A 27,619-nucleotide genomic window follows, 5' to 3' on the forward strand; every position below is an offset into this window, starting at 1 on the left:
CTCGGGCAATTTGATTTCGTATGATGCTATTCGATGTTCTCCACTACAGGTCGCAATTCTCATCTGAATCTCGTGAAATTTTGTAAGCAGGTTCAGTAGCTACATTTTATTTAGCTGTCCTTTTGTTTTTTGGAAAATGGCGGAAATTAGCATAAAGGACTTAAGTGTCATTACGGCCTATGGCACTTAAGACCGTTGTGAGTACGCTGTGAAAATGGCTCACCGAAGTAAGTATTTTTTTTGTTCTTACATGTTTTAAGCATTTCAATCTTATCGCAAGTCTACAGTCTACAGCTCACGGAGTATTATAAATGTGAAAGAAACTCTGTCTGTTTGTATCTCTACCCGTTACGTCTTCATCCTTAAACCGCTGTCGTTTAAGTTGCGGGTAGAAGCTAGTGCTTTATGAAGCGGAGCGTGTGGGTTTGTTATTGCATTGACATCTTCAGAATATTTTCTCATTGTACTTCTAGTTATATCCATAAGTAACTTTTAAAACGTTTCTCTCAAAACTTAGAACGAAGACCTAAAGCGATTCGTTGTTGGTGATAATCCATCGAAGGTACAAGAGACCGATAGGACAGCAAATTTGTGAAAGGATCCAATTTCACTGATTACCTACTGAAAATTATTATCCAACTTTGTTTAATAAATTTGACTTGTGAATGTCTTTATTATCGCTAATGGATCTGCAAATTAAATTTATTACCGAATTGAATAGTCGCTGTCGAACGCCAACGTTCAAAACATTTGAATTTATAATGTAGTATTAAGTAATCAACTTATCGATGATGAACGGCTAATGGGAGGCCAGAAGGCTTTTAAATTGTTGATCAAATAGTAATGTGGCAGTGAAATTATTATGATTATTATGATCGTAATTTATTTATGATAATAGCATCATAAATAAATTACGTAATGAATGAAGCTAGAATTCCAATAAATATAATAGTATTATTATTATTTGTATGTCTTTCCCATCACGGAACAATGGTGCTCCGGACCTTTGGGAGGCGTGCGCGGAGCCGAAGCCAACACGTAGAGGCCCTTTTGACACTTTAATGAAATGTAAGGGGTACACCTAGCGGATGTTGCCCTTGCCCGTGTCATGGGACGCACGCAGAGGCAGCACCCGCCAGGGTGTAAGGACTATTTGAGGGTTGATGGAATCTAAAATGAACTGGGCTATTGGGTGAAAGCGATGGACTGGGCTATGGGATAAAAAACCGGACGCCTGCCTAATAAAACAGTTTTCCATTTTATTTTGTTATTATTAATTTTTTTATGAGCCCATACTGTCCCACTGCTGGGCAAAGGCCTCCCTCTTATTCTTCCTCGTGTCCCTATCCTCGGAAGTCTCCCACCAGTCTCTGTCGAAGGCATCAAGTTCGTCCCGCCATCCGACGAGGTCTACCGTGACGCCTTACAACCTGTGGGACCCAACAGAATAATATATGTGGGGGGTATATATGTGGGATAATAGTATAAACATGACAAAAACATTAAAATAAACACATGATACAATTACAGCTAAACAGAATAAATTTGTTCATCTAGTTCCAGAATGATAGCTACTTTCTGCCCAGGTTTAGACCTAAATTATATCATAAATCTGATCATTTTAATGAGTTTACCACCTACATCATCTGTTACTATACAAATGCTGAGAATATCGATCATAAATCGTCCTATAATACATATTAGATTGCTTAAATATTATCATTTTTGTGTACTCACTTTAAGTAAGCTCTGAATAATAGAAAGAAACGACCGATAACAAACTCATAAAACTTTATCGATACATTATTTCAAAATCAAATAAAAATACTAGCTCAGCTGCAATACGACTAACTTGGCTAAGATGTTGATATTTACAGTACTATATTTTTCATGTGCTCTGGCTACTGGCGATATGTATAAAGAATCATCTGTTAGTAATATAGCTAGCAACTTAGTGGATATTCTAGATTTACATGCAGCAGACAATCCAAAACTGAACGAATTAAGAGGAAAATTAAAGACGATAAACAAATATGTTGTTGATAAAGAAAAAATGGCAGAATTGTTGTTAAATGAAAGCAGAGACACTACATTAAACGAAACCAATTTCTATGAAGCTCTAAATGATAATGATGGATTCAGACTATTACAGTTAAACGAAGAACCTAAAAATCTCTATTTAAAATTGAAAGAAAAAATGAATCGAGATGATATTTTAAAAATCGTTTTTGAAAAAAACCCTGCCAAAATTGTACAATCGTTTAGAAGGTCAATGAATATGAAAGAGGAAGTACCAGGACTTGACGAGGAAATAATAGAAGAGGTAGCCGATAAAATGTTAGGAGAAAAGCTAAAGGATGAACATAAGTTCGATGAAGATAATTTAACCAATATTTACTGGGGTGAGTCCAACTCAATCTTTGATGAGGATAAGACAAACATTCATTTTGGCCGCTAAGCAAAGGGAAAAAAACTATAGGAGTTATTGTTTTCTAAAGCAATATTTGTCCGTCCCGGATGATAGTTCAGAGTATGTTTGATCAAATAAAGAATTCCCATCGGATTTTATATTCAACCTATGTACGATTAGGACGTTAGGCGCAAGTATTTAATTTACTAAATAATAATTATGAAAGTTAAATGAGTTCTGTAAATTTCCATGCAAAATTACCATTTTAATTGCTCTTTTGATAAATTCCAATTAAAATATCGTATTTAAAATACATACTTTATCCAATTAAAACTTATGTTTACTTATTTTTGTTATTATCAAAATTTTCGTTAGCCAGTTCACAAATCATTTTTATTTGTCCATTTAGAGTAATATTTCAACAAAAAATTACTGAGAAAGGCACGTTTTCCAGTAACTTTTTACAATACGATAAGAATTACAACAGCCGAGTTGCCTTTGAAGTTGTAATTGACAAAGACATATCTCGTGGAACTCGATTGGCCAATATTGATGTTATCCGAACTTTTGCCAATGGATGCTTCTTGTTTTTAGGACCCGTACATTCCTTGTTTGATTACGGAGCTGTATAAATAGACGCATTTGTGAGAAACTTTGAGTGTGTGTCTCTACATGAGATTCAGAGATTAATAAGAATTGTCGTATACCAGTACTAGCTTCTGCCGACGAAATTGTCTACATAGAATTAGTATTTCCATATAGGTTGACTGCTATAGTTATTGGCCACTCCATATTAGTAATTGACTACTCTTAACACATCAGAAAGCAACAAGGCAATAGAAGTCTTATTGTTGGAAAGTCTCCCTACCACTTCCATAGTAAATTCCACCCTGCGTTCGCCCTCTGAGATATGAACTATCATATATTAATTATATCCTTCCCTGGTACTCAGACTATGCCCATACAAAATGTCATCTAAATCGATCCGGCGATTAAAGAAGATCTCTTTAGATAGACAGACAGAGTTACTTTCGTATGTATAATATTACGGTTTTATTTGTATTATTAAGTATGGATTAGTATGAGTTCTACGTCTCATGCCAACCACCTAGTCAGCCATAATCATCAGTATTATGTTATTTACGATACAATCTCGGAAAGTAGGAAATTCGCAACAAGTGGTGATAAATTTAAAAATCGGACAAGTGCGAGTCGGACTCGCCCACCGAGGGTTCCGTACTTTTTAGTATTTGTTGTTATAGCGGCAACAGAAATACATCTGTGAGAATTTCAACTGTCAGCTATCACGGTTCATGAGATACAGCTTGGTGATAGACGGACGGATGGACGGACGGACGGACAGCGGAGTCTTAGTAATAGGGTCCCGTTTTACCCTTTGGGTACGGAACCCTAAAAAACCGAAGGGAGTGTTTTAAATCAACACGAGTTACGAATTGTTTATTCGCATGTGTAAAGTACAAAGTTTTACAGTACATATGGCGGTATAAATTTTCGACATGCCTAGGCACGGAAAGTGCTTATTCCCACACTAGTGCTGATATTTTATTTTATCTCTTGTATGTAATTTTGACATATGTCACATTTGTCACTTTATCGCTTGTAACTCATGAATATTTAAGTGCCAGACATGATAAGCTATATTTGAACCATGCTTGACGATGCACCCGTAAAGCGCAGACTTTTGTTACCATTGCTTCATTTTATAACACTTGCTCAAAGCGTGTCACTTTATGCAGGTTTAGCTGGACTTGCAGCCTATTTTTAACCGCCTTAAAAAAGGAGGTTCTCAGTTTGACCCATTTGTTGCATTCCCTAGAGTGTTAAAATGGTTTTTGCGTCAAAAGTATCTATCTCAAATAGCCTATCACAAAGAGATACGTCTCTTTATCTTGAACAATTAGACTGTAATAGATACTTTTAAATTCTAACTGTAGAGATTTATCTCTATTAAGAAAAGTTATCCAGGGCGGCAGATACTTTTGTCGCGTTGTTTTATCCACTACTATTGATGATATACAGTATAGTTTTGGTAAGCTATATGTAAGCCATAGTCAGAACGACTTATATCTACAGTAAACGGACTGTTCGCAGATCCAAAACCAGAACTAGAAGACCTAAAAGAGTACCACAGCCATTCCGGACGACGTATCTACAAAGGCGAACGCACCGTCATCCAGAAGTACCCATTCATGGCTTCCATTCACATCATGGGTCGGTTCTGGTGCGGCGGGGTGCTGTACTGGCACGACCTGGTGTTGACGTCGGCGGCTTGCTTGCAACTGTAAGTGGTATACGACGATTCTATTGATGCCGCGCACAGCGTAAGCATAGTTAATTAGCAATCGAATCAGACTCTAATTTGCGATAATCCTTATCACTTAGTTAAAACAAAAACACTTCTTTAAAATAACGTGCTAGACAATCAGTGCCAACCCGTTATACTAACTTGCGTATGTTTTAGCTACAATTAATGCTCACACCCTCCCACCGTGAAAATTAACACAAATTACTATCGCAAATCTCAACAAAACTCGACACGTGGTTCGCCTCTCTACGAGACATCATCGAGAGATGCTAGAGATATTGATGGTCTGGCATCCAGCAACGGAGTTCAAATCCTATATTTCCTTTATTTGATGCAATCACACTGATAGAAAATGAAATTTATGCCATAGTTTGCGTTGTGCGGTAACAGGTCTCACACAATTGTCTCCTTCCCTAACGCGGCATCAGTTCTGTTAACCAGTCACTATTTAGAGCAGAAATAAATGATCACAGTGTAAAACTGAACTAAGTACAGTTTGATGTAGATCAGCTACAGACTGTCAGAAAACTACTTAGACGCTACACAGTTTGTTCTGTAATTGGTTTTGTTTGTGTCTGATATATTTATTATGTGTATGCATTTGTATGTCTATTTTATTTTCTTATATACGTGTATGTTTATTGACCTAAATTGTGTGTATGAAAGTAGGCTTCATAACGTACTTTTTTGCAACACCTACTCTTTTTGATTAATTGTTTGTGTTTCCGCTATCCAAAAGTTATCTGGAAGAGATCGCTCTTTAGCGATAAAAACGCCTGTTGTCTGCCTCTATCACTAATCAATTGTTTTTCTTTAAGCTGTATTTTTTACTGAGGTGTGCCAATAAAGAGTATTCTATCTATGTCAAAATTGGTTTGAATTGAATGTCTATTCAATTGCATTATTTATTTCATGTATTTTAGATAAACAATAATAGTATTTGACTCAACCACCGATCGCACAATTCTATTTATGATCCCATTATTTATTTTCAATCAAACACCAAGTTGTTATCGCTCCCGTAGTAAAAATAATTTACGAACTAGATTGACAACATTTTAATAATAACGTTGATTCTATATCCCATGAATACTAACGAGGCACAAGCTAAACTTTGTCCACTGAATAATAAAATTTTAATCTGATGAAGTACCAAGTTAATTAAGGTCTAAGCTGGAAAGTTTAGCTTACTTCTTGGAGGTGGTTTCGTAAAAAAGCTCTCAAGAGACGAACCAATCTTATTTCGACTTTGGCAAACGCCCGGAGACGTCCTCTACATTTGTTAGCTTTTTGCTCACTTTATCTCGACTGTAATGGTTTAATGTAACTTTTTGAGCTTGTTTTATGTGTATAGTAAATTAAATCTCCAAAAAAAATTAAATAGGTTTATTAAAAAAACTTGCAGCTAATTTGAAAGTTTAATTAGGGTATGCATTGTTGTTTATTGTGTATTGTATTTTCACGGTACTACAATATAATATAATATAATATATCAGTACCCCTAGTGTAACTTTGATCGACATCATAACGTGACGAACGCGTTTGCGTTAAGTCTCATTTTGTATAGGATTTTGAGGTTCCAAAACGTCCCGCTTGGCGCGCTCTTCCTAAATCCAATACAAAATGAGACTAAACGCAAACGCGTACGTCAAGTTTCAAAATCGAATTTAGTTACACTAGGGGTACAGTACAGTGCCATACGTATCATTCTAAAATGATAAATTTATTTTAGGGAAGGCAACATAATTAACACAATAACAAATAATGTTCATGGGTTAAAGAAAACTAAAATAGGTCAAAATTATAATACAACCTAAATATTTACACACACTATTAAAATAAAATATAAAACATATATAATTATCATTATATAAAGCTAAAAGAATGCGGACACCTTATTAAATATGACTCAGTAAATAAAAAACCAGACTATTGTTGTCAGAAGTAAATTTAAAATTCAATAATATCTATCACAATTAATTTTTTCCACAGTATGCACAACAACCGATTCTTCCGAGAAAACCCTCGCGTGCTTCAAGTGCGCATAGGCAGCAACCACAGCAGGATCAGCGGCGAACTTGTCGACGCACTTGAGGTAAGAAATATAGAATGCTTCTGGGTGCCTTAGGGCTACGAAAACGAAACGATTTGTTTATCTCTTCCACTCTTCCATATTAGTGCGCCGGTGACAATTGCGTTTTGGGCCAGGAGCATATTTCGTCAGTCATCGCCTCCCGGCTGATACTTTGCCAGATGATAGTTTAGATGCTGTTTTAAATAAAATAAAACCGGGAGCCGGTTGTATCGCGGTGGAAAGACCGTCAGCTGTAAAATGAACATGTAAAAAATACGCGCCTTACCACTTTACGTCCGCAAAGTTATGCGTAATGTGTAAATGCGTAATCCGTTTCAGCGTTTTACCTGATGAAATGGACATGCCAAGTTTAGGTAAAGCGCTTATTTTTAACATGTTTATGCGACCAGCTGACGTTCTTATCACCGCGATATAACCGGCCAGCGATTTTTTAAAGTAACTATAACATCTGAACTATCATCTGACAAAGTATCAAACGGGAGGCGATGACAATTTTTTTGTTACATGTTTCGGTGGCTGCCGTTGCTCAACCCATCAACGGAGCGGCACCTGACGTCCTCGAGGGCTCATCATACATATCCGCAAACCACTATACGATACGAGTTTTCGCCCGGGAAGCGATTGATCATGGAAATCTGTTCCTGACTCGCGGTCTACCACGTAGCGCAAAAGATTGGCATATTGGCTACCCTATTACAGATTTTTCATTTCTCATCTGAAAGTGACTCATTATTTTTCTATGAAGTAGGTTAAAGTAATATTTAACGAAAATTATCCGAGCGTTCATGGATGTTTCATAATCATAATCATAAATCTTTATTTGCAATAGATATAGTACTATTGGTTAATTTTTGCACACCGCTTCGTTACCTCATCTAGCTCTGATCGATCAACCTTACCACTCTCCTGGTCATTCTCCTTCGAATGAGTAAGTTACATATTATTCAGATTTCAATACTTACAGTTTGTTGACAAATTCATGGTATTGACTTACCTGCAACAAAAAATACAAATGTACTCGTATAAGTAAAAGTTATTGATGACTATCGTCACTGTGTCTCGCAGACCGAAGGTTAGTATTAATTAGATTGATCGAAAGCTCTTATGTATGTTTTTTATCCTTTGAAGGCAAATATAGGTTGGGATTAACTTTTAATCCGACTGTAGCATATTCACGGAAATATTTTAAAAAATCGGCCAAGAGTATGTCGGCCCATGCTCAGTGTAGGGTTCCGTAGTTACCCGACCGTCAAAATAGATTATTTGGAAAAACATAAAAAATGATGTTCTTGTTAGCACGAAACAGCCGAAATATCACATCCTTTTCTGCTAGAAGCCCACGCTCGTGCATTCCAGCAGCGGTAGCTGGAACACCCTTAGCTGGGAACGGGTCTACAGAATCAGAATCAAAATCAGAATTTTATTTGTTCAACATAGGTGTATATAGGTGGCACGATTAAATACATTTCGATGCTGCATGCATACTATGATATTAATATTATTCTTACAAATATCACAATATATATTCTATCTTTAATCTATATTGTCTTTGGTGGAATGCCCCTGATTGTTTCCAGGTCTACTTCCACCCGACCTACAACCCGCGCACACTGGCGGACAACATCGCCGTCATCCGCCTGCGGTACCGCATCGCCTTCAACCACCACCGCGTGCCGAAGATCATCGACATCTCGCACTTCGACCACAACCCCGCCGCCTCTGAAGTGCTGGTGTTAGGGTGGGGTGTTACTAGGGTAAGACGTGCCTCAGCCCAGCCATTAAAATCTAGTGCCGCTATTCAATATGGAGGAGCTAAGTTCCGGGTCTAATGCATCATTCACAGTGACTCTTACGTGGTCACAATACAGCTGTTATATGTCTTAGCATGTTTACGAATGGGTACGTAAAGGGGACTTGTAATGTGAAATGGAGATGTGGCAAGAATAAGAACGCATAGTTCCTACATTTTGTTTCGTTTCGGTCGAGTTATGAAACCAGTAAATAGGTGAAATTATTGTGACGAACAGATACGTTACTTTGGTTCAAGTTATTGAATGATTTTTTGTGACACATACTTTTATTGCTGGCTTCAGCTTAAGCTTGATATGCTTGTGGTTTTTCATCGGGACGATCCTTTAACTACCTACCTTTCGACTGTATCTACAGATCAGCTTTATGTTAGTCATGGGAATTACGGACGTACTCCAAATATTAACTGATTCAGATACCAGATGTTTCAAAAAAGTATAAGATTTAAAGCATACAAACAGCGACACTCTTAACTTTCCATCCATTGGACCTTAAGTCTTTTGTAATAAGTGTGGGCGATGGTACAACCTACCTACATTATACTAACACCACACTCACATTTACAAGCCCTCTGGTGTTGCGGGTGTCCATGGGCGACGGTAATCGCTTACCATCAGGCCATTGATCTGCTCGGTTACCTTCTAAGCATAAACTGAAGTAAAACACATCCACAGATGTCCAACCGCCTCGCATACGAGCCAGTATTTCTACAGCGCAAATTTTTGCCCGTCTACCCGAACTCTTTCTGCAAAGAAATCTACGGCGAGTAAGTCAAATAATGTCCGCTATACGAAGAGATAAGAGGTTGCAACTTAAAGGTAACATTCGGATGACGACTGCAGTTGAAATACTGAAATTTCTTTGTTAAAATGAGTCACCGAATGAACGTCTTATTCGCGGTAGTAATATGGTGCCGAACGTCAGTCATTTTATCAAGGCTATTGACGGCGGCTATATCCCGCGGCACCAACGACGCCGCAACAGTAATGCAGCTGTGGTTATCATCCGAATATCATCTTGAGTTATTTGTTCCCGGCAAGCTCGGCCGAATTTCACCTTCCCATACAAACGGGGTTTCATTCTCATTTTAAAACTACGTGTTGGATTATAATGAAACTTTGCACATATAATAACATGTGGTATATCTAATCGTGTAATTAGTTTATATAGCTCCAGAGTATAAAACAAACGAAATATAACGTTTTGTATGGAAAAATTAAATTCGCTGCATTTTTTTAACTATGGTATCTGAAGCTACACAAACTAATTACACGGCTAGATTTATACCTTATAATATTGTAAGTATAAAGTCTGAGAGCAATCAAGCTAGTCGTTTTAAACTGAAAGCGTAAATTACGTTTGTATACAGAACCGAGCTTATTGAGGACCCTTAACGTTGTAAATCGTAATGTCCTTGAAAATGAATTACGAGGACTACGACTTTAGCCGATGATATCGTCTCTACTCAATTTGCAATATTGGAAGTTGTATTTACATAAAATATCAGTAACGTGTGAAATCTAATAAAAATTACTTTAACAACACGACACAAACCAGATAGGTTAACCCAAAAAATACGTATGCCTTCTTTGAATGTGGTAGCCGTTTCTCAGGCTCCCTCTCCGAAATCGAACCCTGATTCCCCTTTACCCATGACAACCATGGCAGTCGCAGAAACTACCATCAAAATTTGATAAGGCAGACATTTGAAAGATGCGTCGGCGGTACTGGAACGTGCGATCTGCATAAGTTATCTAGATTCATCAAAATGATTGGCCGCAAATAACTAAAACTGGTTTTTTATTGTTGTTCTAATTTCAATTGCAGTAAATTTATAACTCAGCAGCAATTCTGCGCTGGCACACTAACTACAGGAGAAGGGGCATGCGATGTGAGTACCATCTAAAGTAAGAACGCTAAGCAAGAAGTATTTCCTACATTGACACAATATGACATGCGGTTCCTAATATGTTAATAATAATTATGCGTGTAGATAAAACAGACTATGTATCTCTCTAGGCATTAAAACAGGCGTGTGATGTTTTTATGAAACTCGCTTTTACCTCGTTTTACTCATACTTTAATGCCTTTCATTATGTAGTAGTCATATAAACTATTATTTCTGAACACCATTCCTGTACCGATTTTTCAAAACTCTTCTAGCACGACGCCGGGGGTCCGGCCATCCTGTCCGGCAAGCTGGTGGGCATCATATCGTTTGGGCCGACGGTCTGTGGGTACACTAACGCTCCGACCGTGTTCACACTGGTCGGCTCCTATGCAGACTGGATCGAGAAAGTCAATGATTCGGTATGTTAAATATAGATAGATAAAATACTCTTTATTGGCACACCACAGTAAAAGCTAAAGCTTAAAGAAAAAACAACTGATTAAGTTGAATATAGCTGGCTGACGCTTGGCTGACGGCCTAGACAAATGACAAACATATAAAAAATCTGAATTGAAACTTAAGTAGGTCGCAATTTTTCGTTCGCATCCGTCATCCTGATACTTATATAGTTTTCAATAAGCGTTTGACATCTTGGCTGTACCCCCAGGTCAACTGGCGGTCCAGGGTGCGTAGCCAATGTGCCAAACGTAAAACGTTCTGTAGCGAACGAACCGCAACCGGCACTGTCACAGTATTATAGAAGAGTGATAGAGAGAGACGACTATGCTACGCTACGGAGCGTTATCGATTGGCACGTTGGCTAAGCACTCAGGCGTAATGTAGAATGGAAGCGCAATACAGCAATAAAAATTTTGAAAAAAAAAAACTATTTTTAGACAACTATTAGCCTATACACTTACCATAATACTTTAAAACTAGCGTAAATATTATTATTAAATATATCTTAAAACTAAAAACACACAATCATATATATTTATATATATTTGTGTAAGTATAGTATCATAGTAGTCTCGACTTGTGTCTATTTCCATATCAACTCTTTACAATCCTACACCAAACTAACTATTTCTGTTTAGCCCAATGGTTGACTGGTAGAGAATGCCTCAAGGCGTTAAGTCCGCCATTTGTACTCTTTTTGTAAATTTGTGCAATAAAGTTTAAACAAACAAACAAAGAATCATGTAATTATTATATATTGGAATGTAGACACAATGTTCATTTTAATTCTTTTGTGGTGAGCGTTCCGACTGAACATCTAGCGACTTCACCAAGGAGGAGTTTTGGTCGAAGGGTGTCAAGTTCCGGCGGTTCCGCGGCCGGGTCCCTGACACTGCAGGGTTGCGTAATGCATCGCAACCATAATGTGATATATAGTGCTTAGTTTTAAAATATTTTTTTTTCTACTCTACGACTGTAATGATTGAATTAAGATTTCGTATACTAAACTACAATTTCGTACTTTTCATGAATGAGCTCCCACTCAATTATAAGATTCATTTTGATACGCTGCAAGTCGACTATAAAAACAATTGACCAATTACGTGCCGCCGCGCTTCTATAGTAAATACTAAACGGGCGCAGGGCGCAGGACGGGAGTCGCGCGTCTGTCTACATTTTTTCTACTGAGATACTTACCAATTTTCATTAATTATTTAGGTTTTATAGTATAAATATTATTATTTTAGTTAACTCGTAGAAAAAGTATTGTAACATATGTACAATACTGATATAATCAAGCTTTTCAATCTCGTACCTTACTAAGTAACTCAGCAAGCTTCGTTGCCTAAACACTGTACTCGACTGAAAAGCTCTGTATTAGGTATATCGGGACTGTATAAAATATTATTTTACAGTACATATGGGGCTACTTTATAGCACTAGTGCGAGAAGTAGCATATTACGTTACTGTGTCGAACATTTAAAGGGCCATATGTACTGTAAAACGTTGTACGATACATGTGCGAATAGGTAATTCGCAACTCGTGTCCATTTAAAACACTCCCTTCGGTCGTGTTTTAATTTATCGCCACTCGTTTCGAATTTCCTATTTTTCGCACTTGTATCGTAATGTACTATTATGTATGCTAGTGTTAAGGTATTTAGGCTATTAGGCAACAAGTTGCCTGAAATAAAGATTTTCATTTCATTAAACTATAACTTGACCATCTTATGCTGTTTCTAGATGCCGGACTACTATCGACTGACCGTGCGCACGTCCACGATTGGCGTCAAACCTTCCAATAACTTCAAACGGCTCACCACGAAGTTGGCTTATGAAGAAGAAATATAAATTACTTCAACTGTATTGTATACGAGGAACCCAAGAGATTTTAACCACGCATTTCTGGGGCCAAAAGATGGAAAAAAAATTATAATGAGTTTAAGTCAATTTCAATATACATTGTTCTTTTTTTCGATTTTATGTACATCAAATTTAAACGTTATTTGTAAACCTGTACCTCGAAGAGAATGTTTTTTTTTTGTAAAACCTATTTTTTGCAAAGTGTAACTTGTCAGTTTTTGACATCTATCAATAAATAAATAAATATTATATAGCATTATTACACAAATTGACTAAGTCCCACAGTAAGCTCAATAAGGCTTGTGTTGAGGGTACTTAGACAACGATATATATATAATGTATAAATATTTATAAATACTTAAATACATAGAAAACACCCATGACTCAGAAACAAATATCCGTGTTCATCACACAAATATATGCTGAACCAGGATTTGAACCCGGGACCATCAGCTTCATAGGCAGGGTCACTACCCACTAGGCCAGACCGGTCGTCAAAATAAGGATATTTGTACTAGGTCCTATAGTGGACTTCCAGTTCGATTTCCATTTTGATGGTCGCGCCTCGTGATTAATTACTTTTATTTTATAATAAATTATTAATATTGTTTAAAGTGTAATATCGATAGCTTATTATACAGTAAACCAATGTGGTAGTATGCAGTGAATGAATAATTAATCTTGAAACGCGTTCAAACACCATTTTGGAGTCAACGGCCGGCAGTCCACGTGCTACTTGTAAAGTCCAGCTATCGCTTTACAAGTGCTGATTAATCACCGTAAGCTGTTTTTTAGTAACCGTACAATTTTAGTCGTATCTGAAGCTCATAATACCTTGATACATATAACATACATATACATATAATCACGCCTATTTCCCGAAGGGGTAGACAGAAACCACGGATTTCCACTTGCTACGATCCTGACATACCTCTTTCGCTTCCTTCACTTTCATGACATTCCTCATAAACGCTCGTCGGTTTAGGGTGGTGGGCTTAGGGTACCTTGATACTGGCGAATTATAAAAGAAGAAGGAGAAAATGAAGATAATGATCACCGTACAACACTGTCATGTATTAACCGTACAAAGCTCCCAATACTTTAATACTGGCGAAATAGTCCCACTGGACTGAAGCCATATTTTTTAAATGTGAAGGTCCCATAGTGACAACATCACCATCAAAAAGGCGTTTTGCACTAAGTAACAATAAAAATATGTATTCTTTTTGTAAGTGGCTATAAGTGATTTCAGAGAAATCAGGCGAATTCCAAAAAAGTTTATGGGACATCTTAGTTTTTAAATATGATCAGGAATATACTGTTAAAATCTCTCGCAATGCTCACAGGCACCGTGTATTTAAAAGAGCATGGCGTAAATATGATGCAGTTTATCTCTATTGTCGGATAAGATCGCGTTTCTTGTCTACGCAATAAAGTCCTAAGAAAATAAATAAAATAATCTTTACCAATAAAAAGCCAACTTTACAAAACGGTTTAACCCCATAACAATGATTTTAAACTTCATTTCAAAATGACAGGGTTCAATTTACCTTAATTTCTGATACTTGTCTGAACGTTAAAGGGTTAAAATGTCATTCGATTTCCTTTATGATTTTACTTTATTTTGATTTTATTTTTTAATAACGGACGCTCCGGCTGTGGAATAAGCTCCCTTCCAAGGTTTTCCCGAGGGTCTACAGTATGGGGTTCTTCAAAAACGGAGTGTACAGGTTTTTAAAGGGCCGGCAACGCACATGTAACACTACTGGAATTGCAGGCGTGCATAGGCTGCAGTGATTGCTTACCATCAGGCGGGCCGTATGCTTGTTTGCCACCTTCGTGGTATAAAAAAAAAAGAAAAAAGTATTTATGAAAGAGAGGTCGGATCCACAATTGTACATTGCATAACGGAGAACCACAGGGAAAATGCAATATCCGCTGTGTTTAAGTTTTTTTGACAACACCAGCTACGATTAATAAACGCTCTCTTGATTCTTCAAAAACTGATGAGAAACTTGCGTTTTATCCACAATTGTGCAATTTTTTTATTTCCTTATTTTGGCTGGTAGAATTGACTTTTAAATTATGAATTTGAATGACACTTTTTTCAAAACTTTCATTCATTTGGCTAGAATTTGTTTGATGTTTTACAGTTAGTATTTTCCTCGGGTTGGCGTGGTGAAAAATTGTGTGTTTCACTCGGACGCAAAGTTTGTTTAACCCTCGTGCCTTGATACCCTCACAACACTCAAGATCCACTTTACATCCGCTTGCTCGGGTATCAATATTAGCACAAGGGGTTAAATAAAAAAATTGTCCCCCTGTAAAACAAATAACTATTAAATTATCGAACTCTCTTTCATACTAGATACATTCATAATTATAGTATTTTAAGTATTTAAAAAAAATGAGATGCATTTAAAATACTCGGTAATCCTTTTTACAAACATTTAATGGACAGTGAACAGGGTGAACAAATTAACGGGTACTTTTTAATGGAGTATTCACCAAACAAAAAAATTTATCAAAATCAATTTATGATTTACTGTGTTATCACGTACCTAAGAAACATACAAAACCTTCAGCGGAATTGATAACCCTTCCTTTTCTTGTGAAAAGTGTGTAAAAAATTCAAGAACCTCTTTATTTGAAACTTTAAATTTGATTAAAAGCAAAACAAGGATAAATTCATCCGACCGACGACCGGTTTGGCCTAGTGGGTAGTGACCCTGCCTACGAAGCTGATGGTCCCGGGTTCAAATCCTGGTAAGGGCATTTATTCGTGTGATGAGCATGGATATTTGTTCCTGAGTCATGGGTGTTTTCTATGTATTTAAGTATTTATAAATATTTATATATTATATATATCGTTGTCTAAGTACCCTCAACACAAGCCTTATTGAGCTTACTGTGGGACTTAGTCAATTTGTGTAATAATGTCCTATAATATTTATTTATTATATATTATATTTATTTATTCAAAAATAAAACACAGTCGTGTGGAATAAGGTAAATGATGTACGTCACATACTTTAATTCTTGACCAAACCAGGGTTCAAGCTAATTTGACTATCAATACTAACGATATGAACCCTAAATGACCTCAACAATTAAAGTCCGTGACTACATAAGATAGGTAACGAAAATAAAAAATATTCACGTCTTTAAGTTTCAGTCGATACCAAAAGAATTCAATATAATGCACTTGACACAAAGTAAAATAAATAATACACATTAAAATGGGTTTGTTATGGGTTAAATGGGTTTAAATAGAAAGTGCTAGTAAAATATTGCAAAGTTATGGAGTGAGGCTTTTATTACTTTACAAACAATATATTGATTATAAACAAAGTATAACTAATATCACTATTGTCAGGGTACAATGTCCTTATGTATTATTACTGTGGCTAAATTAATGACTCGAATTGAGATCTATTCGATATCTCCTAAGTATACTCAGACATGTGTCAATTTTATAAATTTACGTTTTTCACATGTTTATGATTAAAATGTCAATATCTACCTTGCACCGAAATTTCACGCTGAATTTCGTATTCGTTTTGGAAATAAAGTGACGTACCTATATGAATGCAACTAACATAATTTTATATACTGCTCGAACATTATATACTGAGGCAATTCACTTGCACCACAGTTCGCGGTACAGTTAATACGGAGGAGGATAAATAATGTTTTGCATACTGATACAACTCACTGGAATTATGTGGTAAAAAAAAGTCATATTAACAATTTAAATTACAATTATTTTATGAATTTTAAAAGTTTTGATAGTTAAGTGACATATAATTCTACTTTTAATCAAATTTTATTGTGAAAATTGACAAATTTCTACGTTTACTGGATCAAGTGCTTGTTGGCTCCGCTTCAATACACGTATATTCATATTCATATTCATATTATTTTATTGATAAAATTACAAATTTTACATGTCAAAAGGTAATACAATATATAATTAGGTCGATGTCAATTTAAGTACAATGGCATGGGATGTGACCTGCGTGGATACATTGGCTCCGTCCCACGTCCAGGGCTCGTCCCGAAAACCGGGGACGGCTGCAGAAGACGCCCAACTTAACAAGTGCCGCAAATATGCATTTTTAAAAAACAATTACATATTTGCGGCACTTGCAGTTGAAACCTTTGGGCCGTGGTCATCGGACACCAAACAAGTCGTTAAAGAAATTTCTCACAAACTTGTGTGGGTGTCCGGCGACCTTCGTGCGGGGGAATACTTCGCTCAGCGGCTAAGTCTGGCAATTCAACAGGGAAATGCAGCAAGCGTTCTGGGGACGATGCCCCAGGCAACTCTAATGTAATTCAATTTAATGTACCTAATCTTGATTTGTAATTAATAAATGCCAATTTTATAACAAAAAAAAAAAAAAAAAAAGTACAATTAAGATAATAAATAATAATAATCAAATTCAATTACAGTAAAATAAAACAGTATAAAAATAATCAAAACAATTCAAATATCCAATAAATTAAATTATATCATTATTATAATATTCTGACATGTCATAATTATCAAATTAAATAATATAAAATATAACAATATAAAATAGTAATAATCAACACAATTCATACATCCATTAAATTAAATTAATTATACTGAAGTATATACTCTCATATCATAACCTACGATAAATTTTAGATTCCCATTAATGCAGACATCTAAGAACTGATCAAAATTTAATGGAACTACATTAACAAATAAGAACGTTCCGTTGTATCTTTAAACCGCTCTCCTGCAAAACCCTAATTTTGCACTTGCCTCAGTATACTTAGGAGGTATAATATTAAACTATGATTGTTAAAATTTTAAATTCATGATTCTCGTCGTTGCTTGCAAAATGCCTTCGCCATTTCAAGTACCGTATTCTCATCTTGCTTTAAGACAGTAGCATTGAAAATTCTCGTCTCCTTGCCCACCCTTTCGCAATGTTCTGGTATCTTCTCCACCGGCACATATTCCTTCTTATCTAGGGAAAACTTTCCTTTGTAGTGCTTTAATTTCATATGGGAAAAGCTGCTGGTTGTACCTTTGATCGTAGAATTAGGGTCTAGACGGAAAGACACACAGAGTATATGATCGATGTCATTACATGCTCGAATTATGAAATTGCCTGGGTATTTCAAGAGGAGATATTCCACTTCGGAACGAGTGACGTTGCCCCAGTACCAGTCGAACCTGAAACGTAACAAACAATTACCAGTCAAACACAAACTAGGAGATCGATGATCGACGCACGACTATAAAAGTAGTAATTTTTCACATGCATCATTTACTGTAAGCGGTCTTCAATTTCGTGTCAAAACAATATCAACATCGTAACCAATTTTTAAATTAGTATCGATCCCAGGTCATATGAATATGAACAATCAAAGTTATATTGTACTTCCTGCCTAGCATCAGATAAATGTTAGAAGTTATGAATGCTAGAAGCGTAATAATGAAAAAATCCGTAAATATGTGACTTGTAATTTGACACGTTCATTAATCAGTAAAAATGAAGTCATATCCAATGCAATACATTACGTAATCAATTTTGTGTGACGTGTTGCGTGTTTGGGAATTTATTCCTTATCATAGTGGCAATACACCACGTGCTCAACTTAGCTTTACTATTAATAATAATAAAATTCTTTATTGTGCACTGCTAGAGAAAAGCTCATATTACAAACAAAGACAGGACTTAAATGAGTAGGTAACAACAGGCGGACTTATCGCTATAAAGCGATCTCTTCCAGACAACCACACACATACATAGGTTACATATATACATACATAGGTTTTGGAAATCTTCGTCTATTGTCGGCTGTACAGTCACCTGCGATGATAAGTTACTCTTTGAAGGCCGCAAAAATATGTGACACTCTTTTCTTCTTCTTCTTCTTCTTCTTCTTCCTCGCGTTGTCCCGGCATTTTGCCACGGCTCATGGGAGCCTGGGGTCCGCTTGACAACTAATCCCAAGATTTGGCGTAGGCACTAGTTTTTACGAAAGCGACTGCCATCTGACCTTCCAACCCAGAGGGTAAACTAGGCCTTGTTAGGATTAGTCCGGTTTCACCGAAAAGCGAGTGGTAAATATCAAATGATATTTCGTACATAAGTTCTGAAAACTCATTGGTACGAGCCGGGGTTTGAACCCGCGACCTCCGGATTGCAAGTCGCACGCTCTTACCGCTAGGCCACCAGCGCTTCTACTATATATATGTGACACTCTTTTATGGCTCTACAAATAAGACCGTGTCAGATATTTATGCGGCCTTAGTTGTGTAAAATGTAATTGCAGGTGACTGTACATAGCAATCTATTTATTAAAGAAATAGTTCTGCAGAAATATTTGCGAAAAAGAAACTTTGTGAAAACTCATTATTTGTTATCTCTTAATTGACTCTTATTTAAGTTCACATATAGCTATTTAGGTAAAATAATGATAATGTAGTTTAACAACTACATTTTAAAGTTCAACGTACCTTGGTAATTTGCAATAAATTGAACAGAAATCTTCGTTGCTTTCGGGATCCTTGTCACTCTGGCATATGCAATCTGCAATTTGATTGATAATTTTTTTTTATATGAAGCAGATACAATCTATAATACAACTTCATAAATAAAAGGAAAATGGAAAAAATCAGCATATTGGGCATGATTAGAACTTGCGACTTTTTGGAACACCGAACCAATCGCTCTTAACCAACTGAGCTACTGAATATTACCAGAAAGGAAAAATTCTTAACAATTTTTTATATCAAGCAGATACTGCAATCTATACTACAACTTTATAAATAAAAGGAAAATGGAAAAAATCAGCATATTGGGCATGATTAGAACTTGCGACTTTATGGAACACCGAACCAATCGCTCTTAACCAACTGAGTTACTGAAACTTACCAAAAAAAAATGCATGCTTCGGGTTCAGTTCAAAGTGGTATTTTTTTATATTTAAAAACAGTTATTGTTTTAGAAATTCTAAATATATATAATTCCACATACAACGTAACAAGATCATAGGGAACAAACTATATGAAGAGGCTGTAAGAGGTTATACTATCCAAACAGATGACCAGTAGGGCTAAGATGGTCGGTTCTTTATCATTTGTCACCATGCTTGTCACGTTCTAATAAGCGCGAAAGAGACGGGTATAGTGACAAGTGATAAAAATGGAACCATGCTGCCCCCGCTGGGAGATATATTATGTCAGTCACATTTGCGCGGTCGGTCGTCGCAAAAGTGAAAGAGATTGTAAGAAGACCCCGGAGGTCGATTTTAATTTCACAATTTGTTATGTTATTGGATTTGACATGACCCTGACGATCGTCTTGGTAATTGGAGCACATCTCACGCACGACATTTTGTATACACCAATCAGCGTGAAGGACCATTGAAGTCGTATCAGAACGAGATCAAAACTATATAAAATGTTTAATATGAATCGGGCTCCTGCGGTCATCAGTTTGATTTGCGGAAAAAATAGCAATGACAAGGGAAAGATGATTGATCTATGAGAAACGATATGAACAGGAAGGAAGTGAAGGGTTGTTGAGCGACGAAGATGTATGGAAGAAAGAGTCATACTGCGTTGTGTCCAAGGAAAATGTGTTCAAGCAAACAATTACAAATATGCGGAAGTATTATATTTCTCTATAAAAAAGTTACATTTTGTTTAAAGTACCTATTGATATGTCCATTCATCCAACTGGAGAACAACTCTTGATAAAAGAAGAACAGTCATAATGACCCAATGAAAGTTTTATCTTTATAACTTTGGGGTGCAAAAAACGTCCACCACAAAGTTTTTGATTTGTACTACACACAATTCCTAGGTAAGTTCTTTAGTACTACATTTCTAGGTACAGTAAACATATTTGTAATGTTGCAAACTTTTAGCAAAATACGTTTTGGGGTTCCATTTGGTTGAAAGTTTCAAATATAATACCTTAGTGATTAATTACTAAATGAAACTTTTAATTATGATCCAGTATTTCCACGATTTACATTAACAATTTAACTAACATAATAGATATATACAGAGGTAATACAGCAACTGGACAACTACTAAACTAAATTAATAAAGAAATTATCTTGTCAAATAAGTGCAGGTCGTTTTTCAAGACATGCGTCGCTTAATGCCATCCGTCGGTCTCTTGTCATCATCAATGTGACTGCTTTTCTTGAGCCGACTGGCATTATCAGGGATGATGGCAAGAGGCCTGATGGGGTGTCCTTAGTTCTTTGGAGCTTGGGACGTATGTTAGTGTGGGATGCTAGTTTTTTGCAGAAATCGCGAAGCGTCTGGCTGACGTAACTGGTGACCGAAGAGCTGGCGGCTTCCTCGCACAACGCATCAGTATTGCGATAAAACGAGAAAATGCCGCCAGCATGCTTGATACAATGCCTCAAAGGCCTGTTTTAGATTTAAGCTAGTTATAGTAATCCCCTGTATATATTCATTATGTATATTATTATTGTAATTAATAACAAGCTTAAATCTAATATAGGCCCTTGATGTATTATACTAAGGATGCTGGCGGCAATTTAATACTTCGTTGTATCGCAATGCTGATACGTTATGCCAGCTCTTCAGTCACCAGTTACGCCAACCAGAATCATAATAAGTTAGGATCTTACCTTGCATTTTGTTTCCAATATTTGAACAGATAACTTCAAAACAATATTATTTACATTTCACACAGCCTCGCATCTAAGGCATTTCGGGGTATCAATATTTACGCGTAAAATTATTACTTAAACAGTTTCAAATACTCTTTTAATATATTTAAACTAGAGCACTTGTTCATAGTACAGTAACAATGCTTTGACTAAATGCATGTGTTTAAAATAAACTCATTCCTAGTCCAGTTTTCCTGTATTTTATATGTATATGATAAGTTAATCATACCTAACATTAACCGCAAAACGAGGACAAATAATGTAATATGCGGTACACTGTGTTTATTATATGTAAAAAAATACTTTTAAATCTAAATTACTAATTAGCATAATGACTCTAAATGAAAGTAAAGGACGTAGCTATGACCAGGTAAATATTAATGTTTGGAAATATAAGTTCTGATTTTAAGATTCCCTAAGTAAAACGATAAATGTTTTTTTACACAACGTCGGTGGCAAACAAGCATACGGCCCGCCCGGTGGTAGACAGTCCGTAGCCTATGGACGCCTGCAACTCCAGAGGAGTTACATGCGTGTGTTAAGTATGTTTATTGCCAAATTTCTTTTTTTGTTACAAGCTTTTATCGCTGTTTGTTTCTTTTTTCATCGAGACTATTCAAACGAAACCGAAACGCAATGAGTTTGCATTATTTTATCACAGACTTCCTTAATAAATAAGAGCATATGGGAAAAAAAAAACAAAAATTGAGGACAATCATACACAGATCGAGCCCAATCATTAGATTGTCCTGCATTTATTGTAAAATGTAAACCCTTGTATTTGTAAAACTGTAACTCAAAAAGAATTTGAACTTCTTTTTGCAAAGTGTTACTTGCACTTTTTGACATCTATTAATAAGAATATTTGGCCCAGATCCCATAGTGGCAACCTCGCCATTAAAAAGGCGTTTTCAACTAAGTACCTAACAATAATAAGTTTTTTTTTGTAAGTGGCTTTAACTCTGAAAGTAAGCGAATTCCAAGAAAGTTTATAGGATATTTTAGTCTTTAAATATGATCAGGAATATACTGTTCGCGGTCCTCGGCCAAGTTCTTTAGGTCCCTGTAAGACACGACATTTACTTTTCCTTTTAGTTGCGGCGTGTAACTTGCTCGTGGTTTTCCTCTTCCTCTTCTACCTTATTTAAACTGGCGTCTACTCCACCGACAAGAGCCATGCTCTTAAATGATGATGATGATGATACTGTTACAATCTCTCGCAATTTTTAAGGGCACCGTGTATCTTTAAAAAAAATCAACTTTCGAAAATTATGACCAGCTATCTGATGCCAAACATGTATAAACATAAAACTAATCCCAATTCCGACCGCGTCAAAGGATCCATTCACTCATTCCTATCATTCGAGAATCCATTCATTTCGCTCATCGCATACACAACCTGTTTTATATCGTATGCCTATATTTATAACGATGATTTTAGCAATGCCGTGGGTAAGCGTATGAGATGATTGAAAATAGTTTGAAGTTTTTTGATATTGCTGGATTTAGTAGTTTTGTTGTTCGATAACTTGGTCGGGATGAGGGAGTAGATACAACATAGTTTTACGGATCTGAGCCCCTAGTGTAAATTTATTCGATTTCGAAACGTTTAACGCGTTTGCGTTAAGTCTCATTTAGTATGGGATTTAGACACAGCGCGCCAAGCGGGACGTTTTGGAAACTCAAAATCTCATACAAAATGAAATTTAACGCAAACGCGTACGTCACGTTACGCCATCGAATAAATTTACACTAGGGGTAATACTGTATTAATCATGTAAGTAACTTTGGTGAGATATTCTGATTGGCAAACAATCTTAATACATTTAAGGCTTAAATACTGCAACAGTAATATATAGTTTGATGATCGATCTGGCCTAGTGGGTAGTGACACTGCCAATGAAGCCGTCTGTGTGAAAAAAAAATTTTTTTTTTTTAATTTTATGACGTATTAAAAAAAAACTACTTACTAGATCTCGTTCAAACCAATTTTTAGATTTTTTTTTGTTTAGATCGAGTAAGTAGTTTTTTTTAATACGTCATAAAATTAAAAAAAAAATTTTTTCATCAAACCCATACGTGTGGGGTATCTATGGATAGGTCTTCAAAAATGATATTTAGGTTTCTAATATCATTTTTTTCTAAACTGAATAGTTTGCGCGAGAGACACTTCCAAAGTGAAAAAAATTGTAACTTCTAAAATAACAGAATGAAAAATCTAAAAAAAATATATGATATACATTAGCATGCAAACTTCCACCGAAAATTGGTTTGAACGAGATCTAGTAAGTAGTTTTTTTAATAAGTCATAAAATAAAAATATATATTTTTTTTTTCATCAAACCCATACGTGTGGGGTATCTACGGATAGGTCTTCAAAAATGATATCGAGGTTTCTAATATCATTTTTTTCTAAACTGAATAGTTTGCGCGAGAGACACTTCCAAAGTGGTAAAATGCTGTTATAAACTGCTTATCAAACCTAGATAACAGTCGTTTAAAATATAAATCCGGACGTAAATAAATTAAAAAAAATATATATAAAATAAAATATCAAATAACATTGTTTCGTAATGGGTAAAAATACAAAAATAAAACATTTTAAATTTACTTATATTTATAAATAAATAAATCATAACACCTTTATATTATTATTTTATCTATATTGCACTATCAAGAAAGCTCAGATTAACAAAATAAAGTAAATAAAACCAATAACTTAATACTTAAATTATAATAAAAACATTACCACTTCCAGTATCTGTAAGTCAGCGTACTTGCTGCACTGTATTATAATATTATAATACATGTCTATTACAAAAAAGACCCTAACTTAAGTAACTAATAGGATCGATATTTGCATATTTAATGAGCTCATGGCAACTAATGAACCGGTCCCAATATTCGTAATACCTACCATCTACGGCGTCTACCTACGCGGTATATTGACCAGTACAGGGATGATCCCCGCAGACGCTTAGATATTACGAATTTCGGAAACAAGTTGCGCTGGCCTTAGCTTACTAATAATTACAAAATGTTTTGTGTATATCTGAACAGACGGAGTGTTTACCATTTACCATCCATGCACCACTAATCACCTTGTTTTGTTTAAGTGTATCGGCAGATTTTATTTTACTGTATGTTTAAATACCCTCTATATTTTTAGTTCTTTCGCTAATTTCATGCAAAATAAATGTATTTGTATAGCTTTAAGTTCTCATGTAAGTGAATTGTCAAATTCTTAGTGAGAAATAAAGAATCTTAAACCTAAAAATGTGTGTCCAAAGTGGTAAAATGTTGAACGAGATCTAGTAAGTAGATTTTTTTTTAATACGTCTTAAATGGTACGGAACCCTTCATGCGCGAGTCCGACTCGCACTTGGCCGCTTTTTATTTCACGTATCACTAATCTCGAAAGCAGTTGGTCTACTAAGCCAGTGTGGCTATCACCAGTTCGGCACTGATATAAACGCTATCGAGAACGTAACTTACTTTCTATGCATCTCGCTTGTACTCGCATATAAGTGCAAGCGAGATGTATAGACAGTAAATTGCGTTCACGATAGCGTACCTATACGTCATTTTTGACACTGTCAGTGAATCATGGTACGGGTACAGGTTGTTGTTGTCATAAAGCACCCCAGAGCTGCAAAGGGCCTTCACGAGCTCGCGCCACGCCTTCCTATCTTCAGCTCGCTTTCTGGCCTCGCTCCAGCTCAACCCGACCGCTCGTAGCTCTCTTAGAACGGACCGTTGCCAAGAGTGTACAGGACGCCCGGACAGGTTTGTGTTGACTTAGCTCTGTTTTAATGAGATGTGAAGTCTTGCAAGATTAACTCGCTGTTACGAGCAATTAGCAAGTTTGATAGGATCCCACGAGCCCCCGGGGAGCGGTTACCTTCGCAGCCTATTTAACTTTGCCGGATAGCAGGCCCAAGGCCAAACGAGCGCCGTTTGTGCAAAATACGCATGTTACATTATAGTCTGACGTGACACTACAGTTTTATGTTCTTACACGAGATTTATAATTGACCTACTAACCCCTCATATCCCTGCGCCATACCTTGCATCACGCTTGATATAATACATGACATTTATTTAGTCACCTGCAATAATTTACGGGCTGAATAAATAGGTCATACTGAGCAACTTTTACTACCAACCCCGAAATCGTGAATTTTTTTTTACTCTCCCATTGAAAATGATAGTTGGTTGGTTGGTCCCATAGTAAAAGTTTCTCAGTATTACATACATTTTCATCTCGTAAATTATTGTGACTTAATAAACACCCAGTATTATGAAGTCACGCGACAACGCAAGTCATGCTAAGCGTTCTGCTGCTCAAACGTAATGCACACTCTCGCCTCCATAGCCCCCGATTCTATAGATTTCGTGCGCGTCGATTTAAAACAAAAGTACATGCACTCATATGTCACTCATGATGCTACACGATACTTTTTTTTTTATACCACGACGGTGGCAAACAAGCATACGGCCCGCCTGATGGTAAGCAGTCACCGTAGCCTATGGACGCCTGCAACACCAGAGGCATTACATGCGCGTTGCCGACCCTTTAAAAACCTATACACTCCTTTTTTGAAGAACCCCATACTCTAGCCCCTCGGGAAAACCTCGGCAGGAAGCTCATTCCACAGCCGAAGCGTTCGCGGGAGGAAATTCCTCTTAAACCGCACAGTACGCGACCATTTAGGTTCTAGGGTGTGAGGCTGGATGAACACCCTGCCGACGGCGAGCGGTGCGGTGATAGAAAGCGGCCGTTAGCATCATGTCAAACAATTCTTCAGAGCACAGCCCAGTACAAGCGGTAGAACACACACAAGGAGGCAAAGTCTCTCCTTAGACTTAAAAGTTCAATACCGCTTGTGAGTTTGGAATCATCGACGATTCGTACAGCGCGCCTTTGGACTGAGTCGAATGGTCCAAGCTGGCATGCAGGTGCTCCTGCCCAAAGGTGACAGCAATACTCCATATGGGGTCTGACTTGCGATTTATAAAGCAACAGTCTTTGCCCCGGAGTAAAGTATCGCCTAAAGTACAAAATAGTGGTCGTGCCATCTCGAAATACGCGATACGTCGAATTTCTCGAAGGACAGTACGGTACAGTACAGTATTCTTCAATAAAGGAGTGTACATGTTTTTAAAGGGTCCGCAACGCGTATGATTTGCAGACGTCTATAAGCTATGGTGGTCGCTTGCTATCCGACGGGCCGTATGCTTGTTTGCCACCAACGGGTTTAAAAAAAAAAGTCTTAAATGTTCAGCTATACCTAGGTACTCACTGTTTTAGTCCTTATTCTGCGTACATATTAGGTGCCGCGGTCAGCTATACAGGGGTCTGCACTCGCTCTACTAACCGACTTGCTGGCTTTGCTGAGTAAACTTCTGTCTGAACCAATATTTACCAGGCATACTCGTATTGTACTAGCGTACCGTGAGGTTGGCTTTGAAGTTAAAGCTATGTGATTCATTGTTACTCACGTACCTGGTTTGTTTTTTTTTTTTTTTTTTATGGAGGATAGGCAGGCGTTTGGCCACGATCACACCTGATGGTAAGTGATGATGCGGTCTACGGTGGAGCACGCTTACCTATGAGATACCTATTTACTCTAGCCTTGAAGAGATTCAGATTGTACTCATTCGGAAACACAGGCTCGGGCAGGGCATTCCACACATTGATTGACATAAATTCAATATTATCATTGTTAACTATAGTCTGTCAAACAACTGACGACCGTTCTGACCTAGTGGGTAGTGACCCAGCATATGAAGCCGATGGTCCCGGGTTCAAATCCTGGTAAGAAGGCGCGATATTTAAATTATATATGAGACGATAACCCGTCACGCCTACATTTTTTTTTAATTTGCCTTTATATTATGAATTACTTTAAAACTCATAATAATTTTTGACTTAAATTTTATTAAACAAAATTCACAAACTTGATAATGGTATTCATAAACATAATGGAAAGTGCTACAGAACTCCAAGCGACTTTGGTTTTTTTTTAAGAACTACAATGCTTCATCTCGAAAGTAATGGAGCG

At 36.6% G+C, this 27,619-nt stretch overlaps 3 protein-coding genes across 3 annotated transcripts in view; 1 reads left to right on the forward strand and 2 right to left on the reverse strand.

The window, feature by feature from the left end:
* Positions 1 to 27,619, reverse strand: part of LOC133530279 (inactive dipeptidyl peptidase 10-like) — a 539,190-nt gene that overhangs the window by 374,927 nt on the left and 136,644 nt on the right. The gene's annotated exons all lie outside the window — the stretch shown is intronic.
* Positions 1,212 to 13,004, forward strand: LOC133530289 (transmembrane protease serine 11G-like). Its single transcript, XM_061868187.1, has 8 exons — positions 1,212 to 2,402; positions 4,523 to 4,712; positions 6,729 to 6,831; positions 8,409 to 8,585; positions 9,315 to 9,406; positions 10,468 to 10,531; positions 10,804 to 10,950; positions 12,735 to 13,004. Exons 1-8 carry the CDS (start codon positions 1,862 to 1,864, stop codon positions 12,840 to 12,842), a joined length of 1,422 nt encoding a protein of 473 aa, XP_061724171.1. The 5' UTR covers positions 1,212 to 1,861; the 3' UTR covers positions 12,843 to 13,004.
* On the reverse strand, positions 17,489 to 21,939 carry LOC133530116 (uncharacterized). Its single transcript, XM_061867956.1, has 3 exons — positions 21,513 to 21,939; positions 19,357 to 19,429; positions 17,489 to 18,066 (listed from the first exon to the last, which is right to left on the reverse strand). Exons 1-3 carry the CDS (start codon positions 21,517 to 21,519, stop codon positions 17,703 to 17,705), a joined length of 444 nt encoding a protein of 147 aa, XP_061723940.1. The 5' UTR covers positions 21,520 to 21,939; the 3' UTR covers positions 17,489 to 17,702.

Source organism: Cydia pomonella, chromosome 22, assembly GCF_033807575.1.
Source record: "Cydia pomonella isolate Wapato2018A chromosome 22, ilCydPomo1, whole genome shotgun sequence".
NCBI classification, from domain to species: domain Eukaryota; kingdom Metazoa; phylum Arthropoda; class Insecta; order Lepidoptera; family Tortricidae; genus Cydia; species Cydia pomonella.